Here is a 21,995-nt window from a genome sequence, read left to right on the forward strand (position 1 = left end):
CCGAGCTGCAAAAAGAGCTGAAGAAAGCTCAAACTCTGCTGGCTGCTGAGCAGAAGAAAACAGCTGACCAGGCCCACGCCCTAGCCGAGTCCGAGCGACAGGTCAAGTCGCTTGACACAAAGATAACTCTTGCCACCACTCGGAAGAACACAGCCATCTCCGATCTGGAGAAGAAAAACGTGGAGGCCCGGGGCCTGGAGTCGAAGATAAAAGAGCTGACGGAGCAGCTCGATCGGGAGAAGGCAGGCCGCTTGGCTGATGCGGAGAAGATCGAACATCTGAATGAGGCCCTCACAAGCTCCCAGGCAACCTTCAAAGAATACCAGGATGCCGAGCCGAGCCGAGTCGCCGCTCTCCGACAAAGCCACATCCGATCGCCCGAGTTCTCGGAGAAAATTTGCGAGCGGATGTACTCGGCTTTCGACTTGGCCATTACGGCTACTATGACCTATCTGAAGTCGAAGGGCCTTCTTCCGGAGTCCACCAATATTCCGGCCGGCGATCAGGTGGAGCTTCTGAGCAACATTCCGAGGGACCTCTACGACTACATCGAGTAATTCTTGTAATTTAGTCGCTCGGCTGATCATGAACCTTTTTGTATTTAGGCCACTCGGCCTAAGGTTTTAATTTTAATGAAATGCTTTCCTTTCGTGTATTTTATCTTCTTGCACTGTCCCCTTGCTAACACTTGTGCTGTCCGCTCATCTCCTGTCACATCACACCTTTGGAGAATCGCTGGAGTATTTTCTCCAGCTCTTCCGTTCGGCCGCACATAATTCTGTGTTGCTACCAAGAATCGCTGGTTATGGGACGATCCGAACCTCTCGATGTTCAACCTCGGAGCTCGACGGTTGGCCTGCTCGGATTATTTATAGACGCCGACTCGTCTCTCGATTTTTAACGACGGAGCTCGTCGGTTAGTCCGCCCGGACTATTTATAGACGCCGGCTCGTCTCTCGATATTTATCGTCGGAGCTCGACGGCGCGGTTATTTATAGCCGGACGGCGCGGCTCTCGATCTTTAACGACGGTGCTCGTCGGTCTTCCGCTCGGAGGGTTTATAGACGCCGGCTCGTCTCTTGATCTTTAACGACGGTGCTCGTCGGCGCGGTTATTTATAGCCGGACGGCGCGGCTCTCGATCTTTAACGACGGTGCTCGTCGGTATTCCGCTCGGAGGGTTTATAGACGCCGGCTCGTCTCTTGATCTTTAATGACGGTGCTCGTCGGCGCGGATATTTATAGCCGGTCGGCGCGGCTCTCGATCTTTAACGACGGTGCTCGTCGGTCTTCCGCTCGGAGGGTTTATAGACGCCGGCTCGTCTCTTGATCTTTAACGACGGTGCTCGTCGGCGCGGATATTTATAGCCGGTCGGCGCGGCTCTCGATCTTTAACGACAGTGCTCGTCGGTCTTCCGCTCGGAGAGTTTATAGACGCCGGCTCGTCTCTTGATCTTTAACGACGGTGCTCGTCGGCGCGGATATTTATAGCCGGTCGGCGCGGCTCTACGGTTTAACGTCTGGGCTAGACGGCCGTCAAGGCTAATTTTGACACTTCCGTTCGGCGTAGCTCTTTGCCTTTCCCCCAGCTTGGATAATGCCCTCCTGGCCGCACGGCTCAGGATCTACTTCATCGAGTATTTTGGCTCGGATAATATACCTCCGTCCGAATGGCACGGGGCCTTCGATCTTCGAGCGTTTGGCTCGACCCATTTACCTCCGGCCGAACGGCGCGGGGCCTTCGTTCCTCGAGCGCTTGGCTCGACCAATTTACTTCCGGCCGAACGGCACGGGTTATTTGCTTACAAGTCTTAACCACATAAACCTCCCGGCCGATCGGCTCGGGGGCCTTCGCGCTACGATGATAATGCCTTATATTCGCTCCTTTGACTTTTCATCTCGATTTCAAGTATTTAGTCGAAAGAAATACTGCTGGATGATTCTATACACCATCACCGCCCGGTAAGGCTGGAGGTGGTTCGCGCTCCACGGCCTATCTAGCTGCCGTCCGTCCTCATCCTCCAGATAATACGCGCCCGAGCGGAGCTTTTCGATGATTTTGAAAGGGCCTGCCCATGGCGCTTCAAGCTTGCCGACGTCGCCGACCGGCTTGACTTTCTTCCAGACAAGATCGCCGACTTGGAACGATCTGGGAATTACACGCCGGTTGTAGTTTTGCTTCATCCGCTGACGGTATGCCATCAGCCGAACGGACGCCTTTGCCCTCTCCTCTTCTACCAAGTCCAGCTCCATGTTTCTTCGTTCGTGTTGTCATCATCATAGTTCGATCCGGCTGACTCAACGCCGACTTCGACCGGTATGATAGCCTCCCCGCCATATACCAAATGGAACGGTGTGACTCCCGTCCCTTCTTTTGGCGTCGTTCGGATAGCCCACAAGACGCTCGGCACTTCATCCGGCCAACTCCCTCCCAAATGGTCGAGCCGAGCGCGCAGAATACGAAAGATTTCCCGATTGGCGACTTCAGCTTGACCGTTGCTCTGAGGATAGGCCACGGACGTGAAATGTTGCTCAATGCCGTAGCTTTGGCACCAATCCTCCAACATCTTCCCTGTGAACTGCCGCCCGTTGTCGGACACCAGTCGGCGAGGGATGCCGAACCGACAAATGATGTGCTGCCAGATGAATTTTTTAACCATTTGCTCAGTGATCTTTGCCAGCGGCTCGGCCTCCAGAAATTTCTCTACTTCCGCCCGGATTATGGCATTCTGCTCGGCGCCAAAATATCAATTTCCCCGATCGAACGGACATGAGATGGTTGATGCCTTCATCTCCTCTGCCGGTCGGTGGGAGAAGTTGTGATACTTCTGGCATGAAAGGCATGTAGATACTGTCCGAGCGGCATCTGCTTGTAAAGTTGGCCAAAAGTATCCGGCCAAGAGGATCTTCTTGGCTAACAAGCGTCCGCCCGGATGACCTCCACATGATCCTTGATGTACTTCCTGGAGGATGTAAGCTGAGTCCTCCGAGCTTACACATTTTAGCAGAGGACGCGAGAAAGCTTTCTTGTAAAGCTGATCTCCGATGAGTGTGAACCGACTGGCTCTTCTTCTGAGGAGCCGGCCTGCATATTCATCGGATGGTGTGGTGCCCGAACGGAGGAATTCTATAATAGGTGTCCTCCAGTCACTTGGAAACGTGAGGCCTTGCATCCGATCGACATGCGCCACCAGTAGCGTTTTTTCAATTGGTTGCTGAACGGCGACCGGCGTTATTGAACTCGCGAGTTTGGCTAACTCATCGGCTGCCTGGTTCTCCGTTCGGGGGATCTTCTGAATAAGCACCTCTTGGAAAGTAGCTTTGAGTTTTTCAAAGGCCTCAGCGTAGAGTTTAAGCCGAACACAGTTGATTTCAAAGGTGCCGGAAAGTTGCTGAGCGGCCAACTGTGAATCCGAATAGAGAGTCACCCGACCAGCTCCCACATGCCGTGCTGCCTGTAATCCGGCTACAAGGGCCTCATACTCTGCCTCATTGTTGGTGGCCTTGTAGTCCAGCCGGACGGATAGGTGCATCTTTTCTTCTTGCGGTGAGATAAGCAATATCCCAATCCCGCTTCCGAGTCGAGTGGAAGACCCATCCACATATATCCTCCACAGAGCTTCCGGCTCTGGCCTCTGCACTTCGGTCACAAAAGCAGCCAAGGATTGGGTTTTAATCGCCGAGCGGGGCTGGTACTGGATGTCAAACTCGCTTAATTCTGTCGTCCACTTGATAAGCCGTCCGGACGCTTCTGGATTCAACAGGACTCTTCCGAGTGGACTGTTCGTCCGGACAATGATTGTGTGAGCCAAGAAATACGGTCGAAGGCGCCGAGCGGCTAGAACAAAAGCAAAGGCCAACTTCTCGAGCCCGGTGTAGCGAGATTCAGCATCTTTCAAAATATGGCTCAGAAAATACACCGGCTGCTCTTCACCGTTCGCCCTCACAAGTGCTGAGCCTACAGCATGCTCAGTTGACGATAGATACATATAAAGTGACTCACCCCCGATCGGCTTGACAAGTATAGGCAGAGAATTCAGATATGTTTTCAACTCTTCAAATGCTCGGTCACACTCTTCGTTCCACTGGAACTTAGTAGCCTTGCGCAGGATCTTGAAGAATGGCAGGCTCCGGTCGGCAGTTTTGGAGATGAATCTGGACAAAGCAGTTATCCGACCGGTCAACCGTTGCACTTCCCTTGTGTTTCTGGGAGGAAGCATGTCTTGCAGAGCTTTCACCTTGCCGGGGTTGGCTTCGATTCCCCGCTCGGTCACTACGTATCCCAAGAAACGTCCTCCCTTTGCTCCGAACAGGCACTTCTGGGGATTCAGCTTGACTCCGTATTTGCGCAGCGTTCGGAATGTCTCTTCCATGTCTTTAAAGAGATCTGCCGCTAGGACGGATTTAATAAGAATGTCGTCCACATAAACTTCCAGATTCCGCCCTATCTGCTCCCTGAACACTTTGTTCATCAAGCGTTGATAGGTGGCCCCGGCATTCTTCAATCCGAACGGCATCACGTTATGCAGTGCCGTCGGCGATCACGGCTAACCTTTTCCGATCTTGGCGGCGGTGCACCGTGATAGCCCGTAGGCGTCGAGCATGCAATTAATTCACACCGTAGAGTCCACCACTGATCTATCCGGCAGAGGATAAAAATCTTTGGGACATGCTTTGTTTAAGTCCCAAAGTCAAAAACTCTCTACTTGCCGCCCGGCTTGGAGACCAATACCACGTTGGCTAGCCACTGAACTCGCACCTCAGATGTGGCGGCCTCGAGTTTCTCTACTTCCGCCGGATTATGGCATTCGCCGCGCTAAAATCTCTTTTTTTCGCTTCACTGGCCGAGCGCCCGGTCGGACATGCAACTCATGCTGCGCTAGGCTCGGCGAAATTCCGCAACTCGTGTGTCGACCAAACAAAGACATCATGATTTTGCTGGAGGCATTGGATCAGCTTCTTCTTCTGTTTTTCCTCTAGATCCGAGGCGATGAAAGTGGTGGCCTCCGATCGGGTCGGATGGATCTGAACTTCCTCCTTTTCATCATAAATTAAAGCAGGAGGTTTCTCGGTTATGGCGTGTACCTCGATTCGGGGGGCCTTCCGAGCGGAAGAAGCTTCTGCTCGGATCATCTCTATATAGCATCGCCGAGCTGCTAGTTGATCTCCACGCACTTCTCCTACTTTGTCTTCCACGGGGAACTTTATCTTCTGGTGGAAGGTTGAAACAACCGCTCGGAATTCGCCGAGCGCCGATCGTCCCAGAATGACATTGTAGGATGATGGAGAGTCGACCACCACGAAGTTTATTGTCCTGGTCCTCCTGAGCGGCTCTTCCCCCAGTGAGGTGGCCAGCCGGATCTGTCCGACCGGCTGAACTTCGTTGCCCGTAAACCCGTAGAGCGGGGTAGTCATGGGCAGCAGCTCGGCTCGATCAATTTGCAGCTGATCGAACGCCTTCTTGAATATGATGTTGACCGAGCTCCCTGTGTCAACGAATATGCGATGAATAGTGTAATTTGCTATTACCGCTTTAATGAGCAGCGCGTCGTCATGGGGCACTTCTACTCCTTCCAAGTCTCCAGGCCCGAAAGTGATTTCCGGTCCACTTGCCCGCTCTTGGCTACAGCCGACCGTGTGGATCTGCAGCTGCCGGACGGCCGCCTTTCGGGCTCGGTTGGAATCTCCTCCGGTCGGTCCGCCAGCAATAACGTTGATCTCGCCCCGGGAAGTATTGCTCCTATTTTCCTCCTCCCGAGTGGGCGGTCGGGACCGTTCTCTGGACGTCCGGCGACTCTCCTGTCTTGGGGATCTATGCCGATCGGACGTCTGGTGATGTCGCCTCTCTATGCGGGTCCGGTCGGCTTCCTGGGTCCTTTGCCTCCTGTCGAGGGGAGGAGACCGTCGTTCGGCTCTCCGGGGAACGGGATTAGTCACGAAGGGAAGACTTCGACAATCCCTCGTGTTGTGCGTATCTGACTGGTGGAAGGAGCAGAACATAGGGGTCCACCTCTTCTTTGGCTTGGGCCGAGCGGCAGCCACCTCTTGTACGTGCGATCCGGCGCGGGGGGATCGAATTGCTTCGGCCCTCGGTCCTCTGGGTGGTTGCTGAGCGGCGTGCTGCTTCCGCTCGGCATGAACAGGTGCACGCTCGGTTGGAGTTTCCTTTTTCCGAGCGGCTTGCGCTTCTTCCACGTTTATGTATTCGTTGGCCCGATGTAGCATGTGATCATAGTCTCGGGGCGGCTTTCGGATGAGCGACCGGAAGAAGTCCCCATCCACAAGGCCTTGTGTGAAGGCGTTCATCATCGTCTCCGATGTGGCCGTTGGGATGTCCATCGCCACTTGGTTGAATCGCTGGATGTAAGCTCGAAGCGATTCTTTTGGTTCTTCCTTGATGGCGAACAAGCTAACACTTGTTTTCTGATAACGCTGACTGCTAGCGAAGTGGTGGAGGAAGGCCGTTCGGAAGTCCTTGAAGCTTGTGATGGATCCGTCCGGCAGCCTACGGAACCACCGTTGAGCCGATCCCGAGAGAGTGGTAAGAAAGACGCGGCACTTCACTCCATCGGTGTATTGATGGAGCGTGGCTGTATTATCAAACTTACCCAGATGATCATCCGGGTCCGTTGTTCCATTGTATTCGCCGATCGTCGGAGGCACGTAGTGCTTGGGCAGAGGGTCTCGTAAAATATCTTCCGAGAATTGGCGATTGGTCCGCTCGGGAGATGAGTCTGCCCGGGGGGCTTTCCCTTTTCTGTCATCCCGCCTTGGCATTTCATCTGAAGAGGAGCCTCTATCTCTTCGAGCTGGTGCGGCTTCAGGAGTGCGAAACAAGGCTCGGTGGAATGCGACGGTGGCTTGAGGTGCTTCCGCTCGGCCACCAGACGCAGATGTCGCTTGTTGCTCCGCCCGCTCGGCGGATGCTTTTTGTTTTTGCTCCATGAGTTTGGCGGCCCTTATCTCGACCAGGGCGTCGAGTTCCTCTGTTGAAAGCGTCACCGTGTGTTGTCGTCCAGCCTCGTCCATTGTCTCCGATCGGATGCAGGAGCGTTCCCACAGACGGCGCCAATTTGATCCTGTCCGAACCAGAAGTCAACAGACGCTGGGCACGTGGCGCTCCAAGGCTCGCTGATGTAGATCTCCAACTAGTGTCGAGATGCTCCGGCTATCCTGCACAGAAGTCGAGCCGGGAAGGGGATTCCCAGCGACGACCCTCCGACGCTCAAGTCAGGTAAATCACGATGAACAAGGTGGCTCCAGAAGTCTCAGAGTACGTACCAGAATCCCCTTGCCGGTGAAACCTGAGGTTCTTTATATAGAGCGGTGTCAAGTTTGGGCACGCGTACCGAAGTGCATAAGTGTCCTCTGTCCTTTCCTAGGTATGCGGCTGTCAGAAAGCTTACCTGACCCATATCGCTACAGTCAGAGCATGCCCTCGATGGGACAGCGGAATCCCGAAGTGCATAAGTGTCCTCTGTCCTTTCCTAGGTATGCGGCTGTCAGAAAGTTTACCTGACCCATATCGCTACAGTCAGAGCATGCCCTCGATGGGACAGCGGAATCCCCTGCCACAAGATCTGGAGCATGGCACACACGTGAAACTTACAGCTTGTCAGAGGAAGAAATCCTCTGGCCTTTTCCCGTGCTCCAATCTTGTAGTCCGGGCGGACAGATACCCAAACATCCGACCGGACATTAGCAGTGGTTTACTTGTGCTTTGTGGAGACTAACAAACAGGGGTGCTTTATGACTGTGGTCGGTCAAAAGGTCAGCTCGGTCCCTGACCTTTTTAACTGAGCGTCGGAACCCCGATTTGACAGGGTTCTTCCCAACTATAAGTGCGAGCCGGCTGGACCCCTTCGGGTATTCGATTCCATCGGCCGGCCAGCAATTCAGTCGGACCGGCCGTCTACAGCCGTCCGTCCGGTCGGACCACACTCTCCTCTGGGCGGGGTGACTGTTCCGGTGACTGTTCCGGTGACTTCCACGGCGTTGACTTGGCAAGAAAAAAGGTGGGGGACCCGCTCTTACTACCGGATCAATATCATATCAAAAAAGAATATTCTTTAAAGTATTCTATTTTTCTTATTCATAATTTAATTATCAATATATATTTAAATTTATTAATATTTTATATGATAATTATTATATTTAAAATTAATACTTCATTAATATTCGATATGCAACTAATATATATGAAAAATTATGATTTTTATTTTTAATTTTTATTACATAATTATTCAGTATAAAATTTTAATATTTTATTATATTTTTTTATAAAATTAGTGATATAATTTATAAATATAATTATAATTAAATATATTAAATAAATTAAAATAATAATTTTAATAGATTAAATCTTTACAAATATACATAATAAAATTCAAATATACTATTAAATATACTTAATTTAAATTTATAATAAATAATAATTACATTTAATTATATTTAAATATCCAAACAAAGGAAATAATAATTACAAATTAATTATATTTGATTTTATTAATTATATAATAAAATTTTAAAATAAAAATTCTCATCCAGACCGACTATATTCGTATGAAAGTTGGCGTATGAATTAAAGCATTTGGTGTTGCGGTAATGATATCGATCGGCTGAATTAAATGCCTTTGACTAACAATGCATGTATGTTAGTGGACACCCGACAGTAATTTGGCGGAGTACTTATGTTAGTGTGTAAATGAGCCGAGTCGAGCCGAGCCGAAGTTGATAGTTGATAGTATGAATTAAAGCATTTGGTGTTAATTTTACATTTGGTGTTGCGGTAATGGTATCAATCGGCTGAATTAAATGCCTTTGACTAACAATGTATGTATGTTAGTAGACATCTTGGCGGAGTAGGGTGTAAATGAGCCAAGCCGAGCTCGGTCGGCTCGGCTCGACTGCTTGATGACATCCTGTATCAGCCCACCCACCCGTCCTCCCGCCCTCCTATAAAATCTGCAAATCTGCTTGTTTTATTTCCGATCTCAACTCTAGAGGGCGCAGTATGTCAGCCGCAAGTTCCAGCGACGTCGATATCTCCGTCGAGATGAGCTCCTGCGAGGAGGCGTGCATCCTCGACCAGGAGCTCAAGACCTTCGACGTCCCACTGCAGCAGCGTATGAATCGTGTCCTCGTCACTCTCGCTGTGGGCGACGAGGTCCCTTCCCTGTCATTTGACAACCTGCGAGCCGCCACCGCCGACCTCCTGGAGATGAACCAGGAGGCGTACCAACTCATCCTGAAGCAAAAGGACATCCTGAAGAACGCCGACCTCATCAACGACTGCCTCGACGATTGCCTGCTGACCATTCACTTCTGGGACACCCTCCAGAGCTGCCTCGATAAAGCCTCCGAAAGCCAATCGATCATCCGCTCCGCCCTCCGGCGCTTCACGGAAGATGATGCGCAAGAAGCAGATCAAGGTAGAAAGCAGAAATACGTGAGCACTTTGGACGAATTGCGTCGATTTAAGGCGGCAGGCAATCCGATCACCAAAGAGTTCTCCCATCCTTTGTTACGAACACTTCACAAGCAGCACGAAACGATGCTGGAGAAGCTCCGCTCGAGAAAGGAGAATCTCAAAAAGAAGTTGCAGACCTTGACAACGTGGAGGAGAGTATCCAAGACCATATTCGCGTCAGTTTTCGCAGCTGCAATAAATTGCTCGGTTGTACTTGCGGTGGCCGCCGCGCGGCCGGTGGCCATGGCTATGGGGCTGGCCGCCGCCATGCCAATTCCGATGGGCAACTGGATTGATTCCCTGCTGAAAGAATACCAGAAATCCTTGGAAGGGGATGAAGATGTTGTGAAGTCCATAGAGCACGTCCTCGTTGAAATGGACATGGGTCGTATTCCGTCGCAGGTGGAGAGGTTGGAGATGCATATCAAATCTATGTTGGAGTATGCCGATTTCGAGCTCAGAGACGAGGAAGCCGAGAGATTCATGATGGAGAAGATGGAGAAGATTAGGGGAAAGCTGAAGAAGCTTACGGAGGGCGTGGGAGAATTGGCGAAGCAAGCAAAAAGATGCAGTGGGAGTATTCGAAAGGCCCAATTGGATCTTCAGCGGATGATATAAATATCCAAGACGAGCGTCAACGACATCAAAATCCGACCGGAGGTCCAAACGGCAAATTTATAGGTCCAGAGTTCATTGAGCTGAACCGGTTTGACGGCTCAATTAAATCCTTGTTGTAGAGATAATTCATTCAATTGGGCAATATTAAAATGCGTATTTAACGCGTACTTTTTTTTTTTTTGGTTTCTGTCGCCTGTATCATGACTCATGAGTCGATTACTAGGTGAAGGGCTCGATTGTTTTTTCACTTTACCGGGAAAACGGCGGTGGCAATGAATCGTCCTCCCCGCCCCACCCCACCCCACCCCCTGTGCTTCGTGGCTCGCTTCCGTTACCGTCCAGAGTCGTCGCCGTACGCTGCACATGGCACTCGTGAGTTGACTCTTCGAATGGACACGTGCCGGATTCCCGTTGGCGAAGCCTTGGCCGTGGGGAACCAGAGCAGCCGAAGATCCCGCTTAGGGAAGCGCAGAGCAGCGAACAAACACAGCGTTAGAAAAAGGAAAACACAGACAAACTACTCTGATCTCTTCCCATTCAACGGTTCCCTCTGATTTCCATTCTTTTTCGATCAATTTCCTTATTCGCTGCATAATCTTGCGTGAAATTGTTTGATCCCTTGATTCCTTAGACTTTGCGCTATGTTTTGGTGGTAAATCTGGTTCAATGGAGTGGCTACGGGAGTGAAGAAATGCTGGCGGCCATGGAGAGCAGGATGAGTGGTGGATGCCAGCGTAATTTCGGGGAAAGTAGCGAGGAGGAGCTGCCCGTGCTCCCCCGCCACGCTAAGGTAATCGTCACCGGCAACGACAAGACCAAATCAGTGTTCGTCGGCATCCAGGGGCTCGTCAAAAAGGCTGTGGACCTTGGAGGTTGGCACTGGTTGGTAATTGTCTTCGTCTATCTGAATTCCTGATGGAAAAGTGAGATTTTTACTGAGTTACCATGTAGGCAAGGCTTATGAATTCTTTTCGGGGAATTTGTTTGTGTTTTCACCATAAGATAAGGACAGTGTTTTTCAGTTTTGGTGGATAAATTTAAGTAGGGAATGTAACCGAATTATCCGATTTAGGTTTAATATGAAATGCTAGTTTCGTTTCTTTGTTGTTCTTTTGATTCTGGAAAAATGCTGGTTTTTTGGTTTTTAGTCTTGGTGAAAAAGTTCCATACTTTCCCCACCCCCTGCTGGAAGTCAGATTTTTGAACTTCTAGTTGCCCGGTTCCATGGCATGTGTTTTGCTAATACTCGCTTGAAAGAGCGATATGGGCAATTTCATTTAGGGTTTCAATGGAAAGGCATTGGTTTATATCTGGTTTATACAGTTGTTTTACTGCTGTAAATTTTAATTTGATGGTGGAAGCAAAATCCTGACACCAGTTACAATTTGTACTGATGCAGGATAAAATCCTTGAATTGTTTTACCTTTGTGTTTGCCTGTTTGGGCTCGCACTAGTGATCCTTTTTCATTATCTATATCTTTAGATGTTGCAAATTTAATTTCTAGTTCATAAAATTTGGTATCTTGCATCATACATGCTATTCTTCCATGTTTCATGGACAGTTAATAATCAGTCACCAGTGACAATTCTTCTGCATGGCATGACCTGAAGCTTAACTTTTGGTGATCTCTCTAAAAAAACAGATTGCAAGCTTTAGCTGTTTTTTTGTAGGTCAGATTCTCAGATAATGCACATACAAATTTGACTGAACTAATACCATTTATATTAAAACATCTGAATCCAACATTATTTTTGTTATTTGTCTGTTGCATCACCTAATTCATTTTTGTTTGGTTTGACCAAACAACATTAGTGTGCTCACAAGCTAGAATTTAAAAATAAAAGTTACTCTAGCTGTCTAGTACTAATGTTTCTTGTGGATGACTTCTGCTAGGAGACATTGAAAATGATCTTTCCTTCTAAGTCCTTTTTCTTGATGAACTTAATAGGTTGTTTTAGCTGAAAATGTCATGATTTTTGAACATTAAGATCCAACAGTATGCTCCCTTTCCCAACAGTATACTCTTGTAGTAAACAAATAAAGAATTACATGTGAAACTCTTCAAAAAGAAAAGAGTGAGATTCCAACTGAATTGAAACTTCAGTAATAAAATAGTTCAATCAACTCATCTAAAAAAGGCTAAAAGAGGATGATGATGATGTTTGATGATAACTACAAGAGTTTAAACCAGAGAAACATCATTTCGTCATGTTTGCTTCAGCTCTATTGTACGTTTTCTGTCAGTGAAATTCTTATAATTCCATTTTGGTGTTCCTTTCTTCTGTTTTGGTTCTATGATAATCTTCCACAACATCAATTCTTCTACAATATTAGTAACTACTTATTCATGTAGCCAATATATATTTATCTATAATATCTCAAAATTTCAGGTTTTGACAAATGGAATAGAAGTGAAGCTTCAACGTAATGCACTAGGTGTGATTGAAGCCCCAACTGGCAATGAGGAAGATGATGAGGTTGGGTGTAACAATACACACTGTAATGGCTCAGATATGGATGGATGTCTATTTCATCCTTTAAAATTACAAATACCTGCCCAAGTCATCTAGAATTTTGTACTTCTCTTCCTTGTTTTTCCAGCTGATACTTCATAGTAAACAGAGACCCCTATTTATATTGCTTCTAGTAATAACTGTTTATTCTACATATAATTGATTTGGTTGAGCATTTAAACAGTTATTTCTATTTAGTATTCCATGTTTTCCTTTCTTTCCTGCTATTTCATTTTCAGTGAAAATGATAGTGTTTCCTTGAAAATAAAAGTGGATTGGTGTTTAGATGACCAATAAATTAAATATCATTTCATGTAATACATTCTTCCTTCATGCTTTCATCATTTGCGCTTGAATATTATTTCTGCTAGAACTATTTTTGTTTTCTTCAGTTTCTGGATCTATACAATTACATAAAACTCAAAGCTCAAGGAGCAGACACCAAAAAGGATCTTGGAGCAGATCTAACTCTTTTGATTCCCAGTCTAAGGGATCTGTTTCCTCCTCCACAATGAGCGCAGTAAGATCTAAAATTCACATCCCTCAGTTATTGGCTTATGGAATCTAGTCCACTCCATTGTACATGCCCAATGTTAAAGTGGTTATTAGGTCCCTTTGTGTTGCTTTTATTGGTCGTTCATTTCATATACAGAAAACAACATTCATTAGTGCTTTCTGAGAATCATGGCTAGAGCTCAATATTTTGTTTGTGTAGAAGGTTGACCTGAGCAAATTAGAAACAACAGCATTGCAGAGATATTATCGACACTTCAACCTTGTAAGGTGTACTCTTCTCAACTGTGAAATTAGTGCCTGTGTTGTCTTTCCTACACCTCTTTATTGGGTAGTAATATTTTATTGGATGGAACAGATGGATGCTAAACCCTAAACCCTAAACCCTAAATCCTAATTCCTCCAAAGAGCAGTTGATTGAAGTTGTTCAAAGGCATTTCGTTTCTCAGGTATTATTCATTTTTATTTGCCCGAGTAAATGCATCCTTTATGCTTAACCAAAGGAACATAACCCTATTGCTGGAACCCAATTGCTCATGATTTGGCCTGAAGCAATTGGATGAAATGCAGGTAATTACGGGGTTCATGCAAGCCGCAAAGAGACTGAAGACCATCTGCAATTAAACGTGGGGGTACCTGTCTAACGTGCGCTAGCAGAATGGTGGTAAGTCCTGCGAATCTATCGGAAGTTAGTTACTTCATTGTTAGTTTTGTGCAGATAATCTTCTCTGTAAAGATCACTAAATTAAACGCCGTTGGACTATTTGGAATAGAAATGGGCAGTGTGTGTCAAAACTGAGCCTGTATATTAGAACCATGGTATTGATTTCCACAAGTAATGCATTTTTTTTTTTTTGACGATGCATAATGGCAGGTCTTCAGTATTGGCTACGACACAAAGTGTGGAGCTTTTGGCAACGGAATGCTTATATCACTGGAAATTCCTATTATTTATTCCATTTGCGAGCATACCATGTAAGCTTTATGTGAATCTCGAGCCTATATGCAATTAAGTGAGCTAAATTTGTGGGAGTTGGTCTTAAACCTTATAGTTGAGTAACTGGCGTGGGTTTCTCAACCGTCAATTCTTGCACACCCTCCTAAGCTTCGTGGGATCAATTCGTTGTGCTCCGTGGCTCGCTTCCGTAACCGTCGAGAGGTGTCGCCGTATGCTGCCCATCGCGCTCGTGACATGACTCGGGGAGTGAACACGTGGCGAATTCCCATTAGTGAGGCCTTGAGCGTCGGGAGTCACAGCAGAGCAGCGAACAAACACGGTGTCAGAAAAAGGATCACAGAGATAAACTACTCTGATCTCCTCCCATTCAGCGGTTCCCTCTTAATTTTCATTTTTTTTCCCATCAATTTCTCATTTTATGGCAAAAGATGAGGAGGTAAATCATGGACGGTTACTGGTCTTTGGAATAATGACTAACGCATAAAGAAAGTATTTACCTCGATTTTATCGAAATTCGAATCTCATATCTCATTATGACTACTAGATTCATCCGAGAGGATCCATTAATTTCCCACTTGCACTTTATAATGTTGCTTGAAATTGTTTGATCCTTTGATTCCTTGGACTTTACGCTATGTTTTCGATTTGGTTCAATGGAGTGGCTACGGGAGTGAAAAAAATCTTGGCGGTCATGGAGAGCGGATGAGTGGCGGATGCCTAAATCACAGGCGCCTGAATTGATTAGACGTGTCCAGGCGCCTGAAATCTTCCGGGCACCCGGATAACATTTATAAAAGTGGACCAAATTCGAGATGCCTTCCCCCTAAACCTATTCCGGGTTACCGCCGCTTTCCACAATTTAGGATCTTCTCAGACTCCGAGTTTTCAAATTTTTATCATCATTATGCGGCAGTAACAATTCCCAACCCTCACTTTACATTTTTAATTAATTGTTTAAATTATTTATTCATTTTATTATTTGTTTAGTCTAAAAGCGAAAAATTACCGAGGCTAGTTCATCACATCTTCCTATTACGGATTCTAGGTTTCCATCTCATACTTTTGTACCCATGCATACTAGGTATTTGAGTAAAAGTTTTTTTAGGGATCATTGTCCTGACATCATTGAGATAATTGATTACTATCATTTAGATAACCTATTTTACTGTACTCATTATGTCAACTTAGATTGCTCTGTTGAATTTTATAATAATCTAATTAAGATAAATGATCTCAACTATAAAACTAGAGTTAGAGGTAAGGACATCACTTTCACTCCTAACTTACTTGGAGATCATTTAAAATTCAATCCCTCGACCTCCACCTCTTATTACTTTCCTCTTCAGTCTCTGACTATGCCAGACCCCTTCTCCCATATAACTTTAGATATCATTTATACTTACTTCTTTGGGGGTGAGCGCACTCCGACTGTCACTACTTTCAACTCTACTCAACTTAGAGCTACTGATTATATTCTGTACCGAGTTCTTGTTGCTTGTCTTTTACCAATTAACACTAGAAATTTAGTTGTCATTAGACCATTTCATTTCTTTTTATTATATGCATTACGTCATAAATTAGATATTAACTTCAGTTTACATGTTTCAATCTATCCTCTATCACTCTAACATTAGTACTAGTAGTAGAGTATATATGTCTTACTGTCATATCATTACCTCGCTCCTAGCTACATTAGAGGTTGATGTGTCTGTAGGTAACATGAAACCCCTATCAAATTTCGGCAATTTATCAAAAGGCGTACTACAGTTAATGTATTTATCAAAAAGCGCATCACGGTTTTGTATTTACCAAAAGGCGCAGGTAAATGATGTATATTACCGAATATAACCATACCGCCAACCAACACCTCTGATCAGTCATCAATTCCCAGGCATCCGAACCACATTTTTAAAAAACTTAGATATTAAAAAAAAACGATCATTAGGGTATCTCCCTCCTTCGTGACATGCGAGTGCAGCTCGGTCTTGTGAAACCCTAGTTTAGTGTTCGTGAGCCATCAGTTCGAGTTTTTCTCAAGCGCCATCTAGCTAGCATTTCAGTTTAATTAAAAACCAGGAGTGTTCGTGAGCCATCAGTGAAGGATTCTAGGGTTTACATTACATTAATCAGCTAGTATCATAATGGCGCAAAGACGTCGATCGGGTGAATCATCATCCTCTCCACATCAATTAGCTGTAAAGGTTATCATTTTACAAACTCTGTGATATTGAGAAGCTGAACTAGTATGATTTAATTTTTTTTTATTTTTATAAAGTATAGGGTTCAGTTGATGTTGGACAGAAACTGCATTGGAACAGTGTCCTCGGTCACTTTAAAAGTTTTTTTCAACCATCCACGAAGAAAGGAACGCATGGAGGCGGTGTTATTTTTCATGACCGACACATAGTGCTGATCAAACAGTCACCCTTTCGTATTTTTTTGGACATAGAAGATATGCAGCACATCCGTGAGATTTTGGTAAATATATTTGAAAATTGGGATTCAAGTAGTCAAACATTTAGATTCTCAGGTACAATTTATAAATTTGTATTTTAATTACAAAGTAGTTGTATGGTAAAATTTAAGCTTTTGCTAAACGTGGGGCTGATACGATGCCGTATTAGGCCCAACGTGGGCCTGATACGGCATCGTATCAGGCCCAACGTGGGCCTGATACGGCATCTTATCAGGCCCAACGTGGGCCTGATACGATGGAGTATCAGTGCTTGATATGACATTGTATCATGTCCACGGTGTTCCTAATACTTTTGTATGTGTTGGTAGAATTCTAATAATAATTTAACTTGGTCAGGTGTTCTGGTTTGCTTCACAAGAGGAGACGTTTCATTGCTGCTCGGTATTGCAGACCGAGGAGCTTCAATTCCGATTGATTCAGCTAAAGCATCCAGTGACCTTTTTCTAACTTACTTCTCAAACAAAAAAGAAGCTACTAGATCAAGAATTGAGGAGTTGCTTAAATTTTATGGCAATCGCGTTGAAGGCGAAGATGATGTTTTATTATTTTACAAATTCTATATTTTGTATATATTTGTTTGTGTCTTATTTTCTTCTAGTACATATAAGGTCCCGTTAAGTCTTATAGATATAGTAGATGATTTTGAGAATCTTGATAGATTCAACTGGGTTGAATCAATCCATGAATTTATGGCTCCACAATTACTTAAGATTGGGGACATATTTTCATCAACTGAGACAAAACATGCTAACACCAACCTCCCTTACCTAAAGGGATTTGCTGGTCTTTTGGCAGTAAGTGTTTAATTTGTGTGAAGATTTTTAATATTTTGCGAACAATTATAAAATAGTTAACCCTTGTCATGGTGAATCAGGCATGGTTTTTGGAGCATGTTCCAATCCAAAAACCATACAAAATAAAAGGAGCCAGAATAAATAAGTGGAGGAATATTCCTTCACATATTAGTAAGGTGAGAGAAATGATTAACCAAGTTTCATCTGAAGAGGTAAATTTAGAATACTTTGACTATAGTTTGGTTAAAAAGTATGGTTTTAACATGTGGTTTAATATTCTTACAGGTTGTGATTGACCTAATCCCTAACCAAGATGAAAGATCATTGATTGAGAACCTTGCTGGCGTTGATGACAGTCCACATGCAATGGAGGCATCACAAATTGAAGTGAGTGTAGGAGGAAGGCAGATTAATAAGGATTGTTGTAATTGCATTATTCAAGCAAACATAAATAAAGAGCTAACAATGGAGAACATGCAATTGAAGGAGAGGGTGAAAGAGTTACTTAAAATAGTTGAAAAAAAAGGCATGGAATCTCAATATAGTGAGCTTGTAGACGATCCTCAAATTGAACCTGTAGGTGTTACAACAAGAAGTAGGAGAGGACGTGACAGAAGTCGCTATGATTACAGGGATACTCCAATTGATAGTCCATTGTGGCTCAAAACTTTACCTAAGAGGCAGCGTAGAAATACACATATAAGTGAGCCTGCGGAAAAAGTTACAAGTATAGGAGAAGGAAAAAAATTTGTCAAAGAATATGTTGTTGTGGGCAAGGGGAAAGGAAAAATAGGTTTGGATGAAATGGAAGAAGAAATTAATATTGTACAAATGATGGAAGACAAATCTGATGAAGAGGCAGACAAGGATGTAGAAATGTTTGCCAAATATGACAAAATGAGGAAACAAGCAATTGCTGTAAGACGATATATGCAAATTTCTTTGCAATTTGTTAGATATAATGGATTATCTAATTACCTTTTTTGTTTGTATGCATAGTATGTGAAGAAGCAATTTAAGTCTTCCAAAAAAAAAAAACAAGACGAAGAGGTGGCGTACTTGTTAAAAGCCTTGGAGGAAATAAAGTATGTAAATTAAATAGTTGAATAGTAAAGTATAATATATGCATATCTGATTACATATTTGGGCTAAGGTTATCAAAAAGAAATTTGTAAAAATAATCTGTGATTTGTTTACTTTGTAGGTTTACAAATGATATAGTTTGGGAGGAACCACCCTTTTGTTTAAATTTGTATTCCCTTTTATCTGGTGTGAATGGAGAAATATTGACAAGAGGGGATGTAATCGACACGTATTGTAAAATTTTATTTAGGGGGGCATTCCCGTCTGGAAGCACATACAACAAGTCAATATATTGTTCAACATTCTTCAGAGTAAGGAATTGATTTGATTATAGTAAAAAATAGAATTCTTTTTATTAGTTGGTTATGTATGTATGACTTTGCATATTTGTAGTCATTAATGAAATCGTCAAGTAAGTTTGCCTTCCAACACATGATAAAGACGGATAAACGAGATGAAGAGGTAAGGTATAAATTTATACCTTTGTGCAGTGATAATGCACACTTCCACTTGTTGGTGGTGGACACCAAATCAATGACGTTCAATCAGTACAATTCTCTTGCAAGTGGAAGTAAATACAAATATGAATTTGAAGCAGCGGTGAGCATCTAATAATAATGATATTGTTTGTATTTTAATATAAATGCTAGTTGATGGAAAATGGAAATTTCCTCTTCAATCTTCAGGTATTAGATTTTAAATTATATAGTCGTGAGCACGTTGCTGCTATTCATCCAAACTTGGAAAGGCATTATCCGTTTGATAGATGGGTCTCTCGCACAATTGAATGTCCACAACAACAAGCAAGGTAAATCGAGCACAACGTGTGAATATAAATAATTGATGAAAAATTATTGACAATTAAAATGTTGTTGTTCTTTACAGCGTTGACTGTGACTTCTTTGTGATACAATACATTCGATGTCTCCTATATGATATGAAGATGGACTTCAAACAAGGAGACATGAAAAAGATTAGAATTGATGTAATGGTAGCAATTTTGAGGGATAAATATTTTCAAACATTGGATTAAATATCCAGTCTTGTAAGGCAAAAACTTGTATAGAATGTAAATGCAATTATTACGTAGTGTAGGACTTTTAATATCTTTGTATGTAGTCTTTGTTGTATAATACGATGGTATGTAGTGTATGAGAAGATTAGAAACTGTCACTGGAATATTAATAATATTGCATAGTGATTAGTCAGAAATATAAATCACAATATACAAAATGCAATGCTGGTGCTTATCAGTGGAAAGAGACAATGTATATAAGTTGTAATGTACATCATTTCTATCTTCTCAAAACTGAAAACATGGTAACGGTTGGGATTGTTTAAAAAATCAAATAGGCTCGGACCAACAGTCGGTTTCCAGAGCACGTCACTAGGTTCCGTGCCAACTGCCACGGAGCAATACCTTATTAGAAATGGGGTATAAATACGTTTTGACACCAGATATACCATCTTCCCAGTTTGAACTTCACAGGGAACATGATTTCAGGTAGAACCAAGTAGGGGAGGACCATCAGTGGGTTTTGGTCAAAACCCACTGATGGACCTTGACATCTCTGATTGGACCCATTTCAGCTTTAGTGGTATTCTGGAGTTGTAAGGACTCAGAAGATGGTGGCAAATCATTATTTATATATATATATGTGCTGGGAAAAAACAATATAAAATCAGCCTTCGTTGGGTCTGATATGCTTGGATATCAGGCCCAACGTGGGCCTGATATGAGGGCATATCAGGCCCAACGTGAGCCTGATATGAGTATCAATTAATAAAGCATTATTCTTTCTCCTCCTAATATAAACTCCAAGCATGCTAACAGGGGCCTGATCAAAATAATAAAATAACATCAATTTTAAAAGTCACTTTCCATACGGTAGAAAAGAAAAGTTGTGCAGTGTTCCGTGCCAACTGACACGGAGCCATACCTTCTAATCCATGGTGTATAAATTATGTTTTACACCATATATACCATATCCCCACCAAGACCTTCACAGGGGAATTAATTTCTATTATATCCAAGTAGGGGAGGGGCATCAGTGGGTTTTGGTCAAAACCTACTGATAGACCTAGACACCTCGGATTGGACAGATTTTAGTTCTAGTGGTATTCTGGAGTTTCAAGGACTCCATATCTAGTGGCAAATCATTATTTAAATTTCTAAAGGTGCTGGGAGAAAATTAAAATACAATCAGCCTCCGTTGGGCCTGATATGCTTGTATATCAGGCCCAACGTGGGCCTGATATGAGTGCATATCAGGCCTAACGTGAGCCTGATATCCAAGCATATCAGGCCCAACGTGAGCCTGATATCCAAGCATATCAGGCCCAAAAGTGGCCTTGGTACTGTTCCGTGCCAATGGCACGGAGCCATACTTCGTAATCCATGGTGTATAAATTATGTTTGACACCATAAATACCATCTCCCCAGCAAGACCTTCACTGGGGACTTGATTTCATGAAAATCCAAATAGGGGAGGCCCATCAGTGGGTTTTGGTCAAAACCCACTGATTGACCTAGATACCTGTGATTGGACCCATTTCAGTTCTAGTGGTTTTATGGAGTTGGAAGGACTCAGAATCTGGTGGCAAATAATTATTTAAATATCTATAGGAGCTGGGAAAAATTTAAAATACAATCAGCCTCCGTTGAGCCTGATATGAGTGGATATCAGGCCCAATGTGGGCCTGATATCCAAGCATATCAGGCCCAAAGTGGTCTTGGTATGGTATCCTTTCTTATAAATTTAGCAAGAATCTCCCCTTTTCTATAAACTCAAAATGTGCTACCATGCTCCTTATGAAAAAATAAATTGTAACTGGCACGAAGCCATACTTCGTAATACATGGTGTATAAATTATATTTGACACCATAAATATCATCTCCCCAGCAAGACCTTCACTGGGGACTTGATTTCATGAAAATCCAAGTAGGGGAGGGCCATCAGTGGGTTTTGGTCAAAACCCACTGATGGACCTAGACACATCGGATTGAACCCATTTCAGCTCTAGTGGTATTCTGGAGTTGCAAAGACTCAGAATCTGGTGGCAAATAAATGTTTAAATATTTATAGGTGCTGGGAAAAATTTAAAATACAATCAGCCTCCGTTGGGCCTGATATGCTTGGATATCAGGCCCAACGTGGGCCTGATATGAGTGCATATCAGGCCCAATGTAGGCCTGATATCCAAGCATATCAGGTCCAACGTGGGCCTGATATCCAAGCATATCAGGCCCAAAGTGGCCTTGGTATGGTATCCTTTCATATATATTTATACTATCTCCCCTTTTCTATAAACTCAAAATGTGCTACCATGCTCCTTATGAAAAAATAAATGGCAACTGGCACGGAGCCATACTTCATAATCCATGGTGTATAAATTATGTTTGACACCATAAATACCATCTCCCAACCAAGAAAGGAAACATAATTTATGGTACAAATGGCAACTGGCCCGATGGTATTTATGGTGTCAAACATAATTTATACACCATGGATTAGGAAGTATGGCACCGTGCCAGTAGGCACGGAACAGTGCACACCTTTTCTTTTTCTAC

At 44.0% G+C, this 21,995-nt stretch overlaps 2 protein-coding genes across 5 annotated transcripts; both read left to right on the top strand.

Moving 5' to 3' along the window:
• Positions 1 to 9,012: 9,012 nt before the first annotated feature.
• Positions 9,013 to 10,086, top strand: LOC122030419 (UPF0496 protein 1-like). Its single transcript, XM_042589623.1, has one exon. The coding sequence runs from the start codon at positions 9,013 to 9,015 to the stop codon at positions 10,084 to 10,086; it is 1,074 nt and encodes a 357-aa protein (XP_042445557.1).
• Positions 10,087 to 10,467: 381 nt separating this feature from the next.
• On the top strand, positions 10,468 to 13,964 carry LOC122030489. 4 transcript variants are annotated; one of them, XM_042589708.1, is made up of 5 exons: positions 10,468 to 10,972; positions 12,478 to 12,564; positions 12,993 to 13,383; positions 13,472 to 13,562; positions 13,666 to 13,964. In XM_042589708.1, the coding sequence occupies exons 1-3, from the start codon at positions 10,778 to 10,780 to the stop codon at positions 13,113 to 13,115; spliced, it is 405 nt and encodes a 134-aa protein (XP_042445642.1). In that variant the 5' UTR covers positions 10,468 to 10,777; the 3' UTR covers positions 13,116 to 13,383; positions 13,472 to 13,562; positions 13,666 to 13,964. The 4 variants fall into 4 exon arrangements, 2 of the variants coding, with proteins under 2 accessions (XP_042445642.1, XP_042445643.1); XR_006125438.1 differs by lacking the exons at positions 13,472 to 13,562; positions 13,666 to 13,964 and having other exon boundaries at positions 10,489 to 10,629; positions 10,718 to 10,968; positions 12,993 to 13,041; XR_006125437.1 differs by lacking the exons at positions 12,993 to 13,383; positions 13,472 to 13,562; positions 13,666 to 13,964 and having other exon boundaries at positions 10,489 to 10,629; positions 10,718 to 10,968; positions 12,478 to 12,613.
• The last annotated feature ends 8,031 nt before the right edge of the window (positions 13,965 to 21,995 follow it).

This window comes from Zingiber officinale, chromosome 10B (assembly GCF_018446385.1).
Source record: "Zingiber officinale cultivar Zhangliang chromosome 10B, Zo_v1.1, whole genome shotgun sequence".
In the NCBI taxonomy this organism is placed as follows: Eukaryota; Viridiplantae; Streptophyta; class Magnoliopsida; order Zingiberales; family Zingiberaceae; genus Zingiber; species Zingiber officinale.

Bases quoted from the DNA above. Each gene is read 5' to 3' on its own strand.
- LOC122030419 (XM_042589623.1), top strand. From the start codon at position 9,013: ATGTCAGCCGCAAGTTCCAGCGACGTCGATATCTCCGTCGAGATGAGC.
- LOC122030489 (XM_042589708.1), top strand. From the start codon at position 10,778: ATGCTGGCGGCCATGGAGAGCAGGATGAGTGGTGGATGCCAGCGTAAT. The intron at 10,973-12,477 runs GTAATTGTCTTC...TCAAAATTTCAG, and splicing joins TTGGAGGTTGGCACTGGTTG to GTTTTGACAAATGGAATAGA. The intron at 12,565-12,992 runs GTTGGGTGTAAC...TGTTTTCTTCAG, and splicing joins GCAATGAGGAAGATGATGAG to TTTCTGGATCTATACAATTA.